This window comes from Arachis stenosperma, chromosome 4 (assembly GCF_014773155.1).
Source record: "Arachis stenosperma cultivar V10309 chromosome 4, arast.V10309.gnm1.PFL2, whole genome shotgun sequence".
Classification (NCBI taxonomy): Eukaryota; Viridiplantae; Streptophyta; class Magnoliopsida; order Fabales; family Fabaceae; genus Arachis; species Arachis stenosperma.
In genome coordinates this window covers 144,962,566-144,971,677 of record NC_080380.1, presented here as the reverse complement: position 1 = coordinate 144,971,677, position 9,112 = coordinate 144,962,566, and the positions used below count along the sequence as shown (strand labels likewise).

The following is a 9,112-nucleotide window of genomic DNA, read 5'->3' as shown; positions in this document are numbered from 1 at the left end:
CAGACTACAAAAGATTAGAAAAGAATCCGAAAAGTGGCTTCCTATTTAGAGTGGAGATGAACACTATGAAAGATTTGAAATTCATGGGTGGCCGACATGGCTGTTGATTTGGAAAAGAGCATATGTACCTGTAGATTTTGTCAAATGACAGGTGCATCTTTCACTAACTTTAACTACTTAGACAAGTTGTTGCTAATATATGTATTTGTTTATGTCATTGTATAAATTTGATTAATATATATAGATTTGTTTTAGTTGTTGAGCCGACTGTTACTTCCATAAATGTGATTAATATATATCGATTTGTTTACGTTGGTAATAATTTATATTAGGAATACATAAAAAGTACATTAGGAGTACATTTTTTTTCATATGAGATTTTTTTCATTGATTAATATATGAGTTTATTTATGTTTTTGAGCTTATTGTGTAATAAGGAGTCATATAAATTGTAGGTATGCCATGTGTTCACGCATGTGCTGCACTATCACGGGTAAACAAAGATCCTGAAGACTTTTGTTACAAATGGTTGACTATGGATTCTTATAAAGGCTACATACTTGCACTTATTGAATCCAATTCCAGGAGAAGCATTATGGGAAAAATCTGTATACCTGAAGCCTCTGGCTCCTAAAGTAAAGAGAAAGCCAGGAACTTTGACAAAGAAAAGAAGAAAAGATGCTGATGAGGAACCTTCAGGAAGTAAAAAACAAAAAAATGCAACTAAGTTGAATAGAAAGTACAAGCAATTCACTTGTACCTATTGTGGGACAAAAGGCCATACTAAAAGAAGTTGCAGTCATAGAAAGGCTGACGATGAAGCCATTGCTGAAGCTACTGCAGCTGCTGAAGCTGCTATTGTTGCAAATACTGGTGAAGCTGCTGCTGTTGCAAATACTGGTGATGCTGTTGATGTTGGTGCTGATGGGCATAATGGGAATACTGCTAGCAATGATGGACATGTTACTAATGATATTGGAAATGATGCTGATAACAATGCTAATAATGATACTGCAGCTTCAGAGGTTGAAATCACACAACCCAATTATTCACAACCATTGATTAATGAAGTGGTATGACTTTCCAACTCACTTTAAAGCAATAAACAATAATTATTCCTTACACATTTCTTTAGTAGAACTGACTCGTTATCTTGCAGGTTGCTCCACTTGTTCCAATTCAACCTACAAGGCCAAACAAGTTGCACCCAAAGAGAAGATCTCAACACTCAACTGCTGCAAATATGGATCCAATGCAGGGAGCAAGTTCTGGGACAGCAGCAACATTGGCAGGGGTCATGAGATTTGTCCCTACGCCAGGCTTCATACCTCCAAGGAAGAAGTGATGAGAAGCTTTCTGTTTTGTTGTATTTAACTATGTTAAACTTGGGTTCATCTTGATGATTGTATTTTGGGATTAGTTTATGTACAAGTCAAAAATAGTAAAACTGATATAGAATGTTCAAGTTTGGATTTCAATAGTTGGTTGTATTTTGAATGGTTTTAATATTTTGTATAATGATGATACTACATACTTCTCAATGTTGATGATTGTTATAACTATCAGTGCTAGTATCACCATGTTACTATAACCATTTATCTTAAATTAGATGTTTTAATTGCAACTTGATATGTACACGTTGAAGACTGTGATAATATTCAATATCACCATGTTAGCCAAGTTGAAATTGAAACTTGCATATCAGTTATTATAATAATTTATGTTCAATTAGATGCTGTTTTTTATGGCAACTTCATATCACTACATTGCAAAAATTGATAACATTCAACATTATCATATTAGCCAACTTGAAAATAACACTGGCAAAAACTGATGTTTAACATATCTATTGCATTCAAGTCAATTTCAATTCTACAATCAGGAACAATTTCACATGGTTTATTTTCTTACAACTAAGCCATAATCAATACACAAAACCACAATAAAAAACACAAGCAAACTTAAAACACAGTTCCATATTTTTAAAACCCTAACATCAACTTCCAAATCCCTAATTGTCCATCTTAAATTCATTTTTCAATGGTCAACATCTCTCGCAGAATCAACTCTCCCAACAATGGTTTCATCCTCTTCATCTGCCCATACGAAAAGCCCGCACCATTTCTTTCCTGCGGTCTGCAATGAAACCAAGAAATTTTTTTTACATAAAATACAGTTAATAACGAGGTTCCAATAAGCTCCCAGGATTCAGCAACTCACATTGTAGTTTGGGCAACCAAAAAAAGGTCGCTCAGGATTAGCGTTTGTACTAGACCAACGAAGAACAGGGCGCATCCCGCATCCACACCATTGAGGAAGCTTCCCTGCTCTGATGCGATTGGTGGTCCTCGCCCAAGTTCCATGTGAACGTGACCTATTTGAGCTCCCTGAACCTTGACTGCTGCTCCCAATCATCCCTATGAAGACAATGATGAATTATCAGTTTAGGGGTTTTGAGCCATTGTTTAGGGATTTATTTCAATCGTAGGGGCCAAATTGAGGCATACAATTCTATCTCCAGGTCATGTAATTGTTAGCAATCCCACTCAACACTTAATAGGCCACGTGTAGTTCATTGTGTCATGACAATGTGCCACATAAGCTTTCCGGTGACAGAGATGACAGCAGGGGCAAGCCGGAGCCACAATTACAAAATTAGGGGTTCTAATTGAGGCTAATGAAATTGTAGGGGTCATTTTGAGTCTCGAGCCAAATTTCAGAGGTCAAATTGAGATTTAACTCGACGTAATAAGATATAAGCTTAACTTAGTCTTGTTAATGAATTAAATTGAACCATCTAAATCTATAGAATAACCTATTTGAGTAGGTTATGTGATCATTTACTCTTCCACTTAAACAAATGTTAAATATCTAAATTTTGTTTTGTATATGTAACAAAAAACCTTTAAATAGAATTTAAATTGAGTCACCAAAAAAAAAAGAATTTAAATTGGCCCTTGACCTAGTAAGATAAAAATACCTTTAAATAGAATTTAGATTTTATCCTTAACCTGTCAAAATAAAAATACCAGTGCAAGAAAAAAAAAATCTAAATTTATAAAATTCCATCTATTAAGAAATCAAATTAAATTCTTTAAAAAACCAAGTTGAGTTTTACACATTAGGTTTATATGAACTAACAATTAAAATTGTTATAGTAATGTTTAACTATGTAAATAATATTTACAAAAATTTTAGCTAAAATTTAGTAAAAAATATTGTGATGGAGGTAGGATAAAAAATAAATTGAAAATTTTGATAGTTCAAGACATTCAAATGAGACATCATTCTTCCAAAATAGCACAACAAAACATTAGGTGATCAAAATTCAATTGATTCGCTTATACATGATAATGAAAACAGAACAAAGAAGACGAACAACGAACACTAAGGTAAGTGCACATAGTGCATACTGCATACTGCCTAATTGCCTTTTAGTATATTATATGGCTTCCAAAGCTTGCAGAACATCAGCCTTCAAATCCTCAAAATCTTCAACTCCAAAGCTGAAGCGAACCAAGTTGTCATTAATACCATACTTGGCCCTTTCTGACTGAGGAAGATCCCTGTTCCATAACACATGAAACCCTTAATATACATCAATAACCAAACCTTATCTTAAAATAATATTTCATTAATTTGACACCAAGAAGCTTCAAGCAAAAGGAACAATTACAAAGAAGGACGATGCTAGTATAATCTACGATATACAGTGCATCATACACATAATATATTAACCATTCAAAATACACAAGGGGTAAGTGTTGATCATTAATATGACAACTTAAAGAACAAATTCAAATGAGTACCAGTAAGACATGATAGCAGGTTGATCCACAATGCTCTCACAGCCTCCAAATGAGGGTGCAATATATGGGATTTTCAGTGCATCAACAAATTTTATGGTGGTTATTAGATCTCCATCAATCTGCATGATTAGCGATGGAATTATCAGAGTTTGTCAATAAGGTTATTAACACCACACAATTATAGAGAATGTTATGGCTGGTTTCAACCACAGATTTGATAGCAATCATCACCTCAAAACTGACAACACCACCAAAACCAGTCATCTGCCTCATGGCAAGCTGATGTTCAGGATGACTTGGCAAGCCTGGATAGTACACGTGCTTCACCTGCCAATGTATTGTTTCATTAACGCCAGTTAACATCAAATGCAGAACTTAGCATTTCATTCTAGAATCAGTTATATTATATATGATTATAGTAGCATCATTCCGAATTTGTGAAACACTAAAGTGTCACAAATAATTATATGTATAATTGTATATGATGATAATTACACACAATACACGCAATAAACAACTTATCTGAACTTTCTTTTCTACAAGAAATGAAAAGTGAAATAACACAGAGAAGAGCCGGTGGAAGAACACATACATATTTGCTTCCAGCGTATGAGGAAAACAGTTATAAAAAGAACAATTAATTAAATGAACACGACAGATTCGTTGGTTTTGGGAGAAGAAAGGATGCCAAATATTTATGACAATGTGTTTTTATGCCATTGTATGGTGGATTTGGTTGTAGCATAACTCATGCATCTTTAATACAAGGGTTTCCAGCAAGCAAAATTTCTCGGCTAGGATCAAGCCAAACATTGTAATATCAACAGAACCATACCTTGGGATGTTCCTCTAAAATTTTGGCCATCCTCAATGCTGTTGAATTCTGCTGCTGTACACGAAGATGCAGGGTTTTCAAGCCTCTAATGAATAGGTATGCAGCATTCTGTGAACACATTTGCACTATGTCAGGAAAGTTATCAATTACATATTCTTCACTGCAAGCATACACCACAAACTAGGGCTCTGCACTGAAGAGATAACTAACCGGATTAAGAGTACCACCCAAAACATGATGCAAAGTACGAACTTGTGAAACCAACTTATCTGGACCACTAATGTAACCACCAAGGACCTGAAACAAAGGGGAAAAGTTTCCTTGATACTTAATAATGAATAGATAAAATGTACAATGTCTGCATCGCTGTCTACCACCAAATTAGGTTTGAAAGAGCAAAATAACTAACATCATTATGACCCCCAATGTACTTTGTTGCAGAGTGCAAAACAAGATCAGCACCAAGGGCAAGGGCCTTCTGGTTCAAAGGCGTTGCAAATGTACCATCAATGCAGACCAAAGCCCCTTTTCTGTGACAAATCTCAGAAACCAGCTTAATATCAACGCATCTGAGGAAAGGATTGGTAGGAGACTCAGTAAAAAATAGAGACACCTGCACAAATGCACAATACAATGTGAAGTCTAGAATATCAAATAATTCCAAATCTAAGATAGAAAATCCACAGAAGGAGACCAACTATTCTCTCCAACACTAACATTGTTCTCCTCCAATGCAGATTCCAAGGCTGTAACATCTGCTGGATCTATAACAGATGCCTGCTCATCAAATTGAAAATTTATTAGAACAATAAATAAGATATTTACAAATCTGAGAATAATTATGAAAGCAAAAAAGGCACGTACTCCCAGTGCAAACAACTTAAGCAACCTTAACAATCACAGCGACATAAAATAGCAAAACAAAATACATCCAGATCTCCAAATAAGTGTGATCATGTACCTTGATTCCCATCTTTGGAAGCACAGCCTCAATGAATATTCTAGTCTTCCTGTAACAATCTGTGGTGGTCACAAGATGTCCCCCAGCTGGAACTAGTGCCATCAACAAAACTGTGCTTGCACACATCCCAGACGCCATTATCAAAGTTGATTCGGCCCCCTCCAGTGCACTGATTTATAAAGATAATATACCTCATTAAATGCCAATAATAACACATTAACATGTAAAAGCACTGCAAGATCATGATCGAATCAAACACACAAACCTTAACTTCTCCTCTAAAACTATTGTTGTCGGATTTCCATATCGCCCATATTCAAAACTAAATTGGCGTTTCTCCTGCAACAAAAACAGATGACAAATTTATCAACCCTAATAATTGAAAATTTTCTATTACATTCTTTCAACATGAAAACTTCATGAAGTAGAATGAAGCTTTGAACAATTGGAAGTATAGTACCTTGAAATCAATGAGATCAGCGGTTTTCTTAAAGAAGTAAGCAGAAGTGTTCACCACAGGGGTGGTAATTGCATCAGTTACAATACCCCTACCTAATCTTTCAGCTGCATAAAGCCCAATGCATCACCAAGTAATTACATTAAGAACAACATCAAAGCATCTTATAGATTATGTAAACAAGTTACAAAATATTATCAAACATCATTATAGAAGCAAGCTTGATTGAAAATCATATATAATAATCACAAACGATTAATATTACAAAATGAAAACTGAATAATTATACAAAAAAGTGAAAGAGAAAAATGTTCACGTACCGGCATGAATCGCCATGCTTCCATCGGATTTCAAAAAAGAATAACTAGAACTATCAACCGAACCACTGAACTGTACAGGCACAGCTCCGTTTCCGCCAGCACCGGCGGAAACGTTATCGTCGGCGGCGATCTCAGCTGAGATCGCCGCCGAGGTGGCGGCAGCGTCAACGGCGGATGCCGCTGGAACGCTGCCGCCGGAGGAGTCGGCAGCTGGTGCATTTGACCAAGATGCGGCGACGATCTGAGCGAGGCCGATGTTGCTGCAGTTGCGGCGAGCCTTGGTGCTGAGCTGGCGATGGAAGTTTGGAGGGAAGCGGAGGATGAGGGCGGAGGGACCGTAAAATGCGGCAGAGTTGAGGCGGCGGTTGAAGGAAGGCGGAGGTGCGGAGAAGTCGGGATTGGAGCGGCAGTTAAGGGCAGAAAAAAGCTTGTGAGAAGTTGGAGCTGCCATCTTTTCTTTTTTTTCTTTTTTTTTTTCTTGTTGTTTTTGGATCTTTGTTTTTTGGGGAGAAGGATGAAAAATTTGGTAAGGTTGTCTGAATTGGAAGAAAGTAAAGCTTATTATAGAAGGGTTTAGGGGTGGTTGTTGGAATGGATCGGAAGTTTGTCGCTATTAGCCACTTCTACTCCAACTTGTCATAGTGAATCACACACTTGGATTCTGACTCAAAAATCAGAATACTACTATTGCCTTTGAACAAGTATATTAATTATTAAATAAATAAATATAGCTGTTGCATTTTTTTTTTTTTTTGTACATTGGAGGCCCTAAGGCCAGTAACAAAACAAAAAACAAAATAAATTAATGGGGAAAAGAAACCCCACTTCTATCAGCAAATAAAATGAGAGTGGTCTCTTTGGGAGGATGATCCCAAGTAGCATGCTCTCTGATTTGATTTAGTAGCAAATTTGCAATGCCATCAGCTAATTGATTAGCCTCTCTATATATGTGTCGTATGCGCACTTGCCAATCTCTGTTGAGAAGCTCTTTGATTCTTCTAATCGGGCGAGTTAGTGTTGGGTGGCGATTTGGAGGGTTCTCCATCAAATTCACAGCTACTTGGGAGTCTGTTTCTAGCTCAATCCTTCTAAATCCTTTCTTCTATGCTATCTCCAGTCCCTCTCGTATTGCTGCAACCTTCGCTTCTATTGCCTTTGCATAGGTCAGACGTCTGGCATACCTATAAACCCAATCACTATCTGCATTTCTAAAAATTCCAGCACAGCTAGCTTGCCCAGGATTACCTCTCGAGGCCCCATCTGTATTTAGCTTGATCCAACCCTCTTGAGGTGGTTTCCAAGAAACTGTCAGAGGTTTTTCATGCTGATTGTTCTCTATTCTTCTTCTGGCATCTCTGATTTCTCTCGCTAAACTCCTTATTTTCATCTCTTTGATTCTTAAAGGGGTGTTTATATTGGAATGTATATATTCATTCCTAAATTTCCAAATAAGCCAAACAGCCGTGACAAAAACGTCCTTCCATTCTATATCATCATCAAACCCCATATCCATAGTCATGTTAGCAATAATCCACTCTTTCAAATCAAGATTATAAAACATACCAATATTCTGCGATTTCACCAGGCAATTCCACACTGGCGATGACATGGGACAGTCTCGAATAACATGAAAGGGAGTCTCAATATCATTGTCACAACTCATGCAATTGGGATTGTTTCCTCTACCCCATATTGCAGTTCTGGAAGCTGTTAGAACAGCATTATGAGCCAACTGCCAAAGGAACACCTTCGCTCTTTGTACCCCTTTCCAGTTCCAAATCAATTTCCATATTCGATCTGAGTCATGGTCGCAATGGGAAAGAAATTGATAGGTATGTTTGATAGTAAACTCACCTTCAGGATTGGGTCGCCAAAAAAGAATATCCTTGCTATCTTCTTTTGAAGGAGGGGGAGTACTTCGAATTTTATTAATGACACTGTCAGGTAGGAGGATATTTAGCTCTCTAATTTTCCAATTTCCTTCTGCATCTACATAGTCGCTTACTGAACGGTTTTCTTCTTCAAGAGACAGGATTGGGGATGCTAAATTGGCTAGTAAGTTATTGGGTTCCAACCAAGCGTCTCTCCAAAATTTCGTTGCCTCACCATTACCAAGCAGGTAACCTGTGTTGTCCTTGATGATGTGCCATTTGGCTACAAGATTTTTCCACAATATAGAATCACCACTGGTAGCCACAACATTTTGCATAGGATTGTGCCCTCTCCCATATTTTCCAATTATAATTTGAACCCAAAGAGAATCGAGTTTGGTCACAATTTGCCAGCCTCTCTTCAACAAAAAAGCTTCGTTTACTTGTTCTAATCTTCTAATCCCCATACCTCCTTTCTCTTTTGGTTTAGTAATTTTCTCCCAGCTAACAAGATGCACTTTTCGCGTTGAACAATCATGCCCCCATATAAACGCTCGTTGAGCTTTCTCCACTACTAGGCAAGTACTTTTTGGAATAATTGTATGTTGCATAGGATATAGTGCCATTGACCCAATAACAGAGTGAGCTAGAGTAATACGACCAGCCATAGATAGGCAATTGGCTTTCCACCCCTGCAATTTTGTTTTGACTCGCTCAATGATGTAGTTAAACTGACTCTTCCTCCTCCCTGTATTATGGATAAAGGCTCCAAGATATCTTCCAATTTCTGCCGTTTCAGAATATCCACTGATGTTAATGATATTATCCCTCACCTCTTCAGTCACATTCTTTGAGAAAT

The 9,112-nt window shown here is 37.1% G+C and overlaps 1 protein-coding gene across 1 annotated transcript; it reads right to left on the bottom strand.

Annotated features, from left to right (window-relative positions):
• Positions 1-3,230: 3,230 nt before the first annotated feature.
• LOC130974340 (cystathionine gamma-synthase 1, chloroplastic-like) lies at positions 3,231-6,869 on the bottom strand. The gene is made up of 11 exons (XM_057899183.1): positions 6,383-6,869; positions 6,066-6,169; positions 5,871-5,944; positions 5,606-5,774; positions 5,362-5,421; positions 5,054-5,257; positions 4,855-4,941; positions 4,645-4,752; positions 4,041-4,136; positions 3,810-3,928; positions 3,231-3,566 (listed from the first exon to the last, which is right to left on the bottom strand). The coding sequence occupies exons 1-11, from the start codon at positions 6,831-6,833 to the stop codon at positions 3,443-3,445; spliced, it is 1,596 nt and encodes a 531-aa protein (XP_057755166.1). The 5' UTR covers positions 6,834-6,869; the 3' UTR covers positions 3,231-3,442.
• Positions 6,870-9,112: the final 2,243 nt, after the last annotated feature.

Bases quoted from the DNA above. Each gene is read 5' to 3' on its own strand.
- LOC130974340 (XM_057899183.1), bottom strand. From the start codon at position 6,833: ATGGCAGCTCCAACTTCTCACAAGCTTTTTTCTGCCCTTAACTGCCGC. The intron at 5,775-5,870 runs GTTTGTGTGTTT...TTTATAAATCAG, and splicing joins GTTTTAGAGGAGAAGTTAAG to TGCACTGGAGGGGGCCGAAT. The intron at 4,753-4,854 runs GTTAGTTATCTC...ATGTGTTCACAG, and splicing joins TGGGTGGTACTCTTAATCCG to AATGCTGCATACCTATTCAT.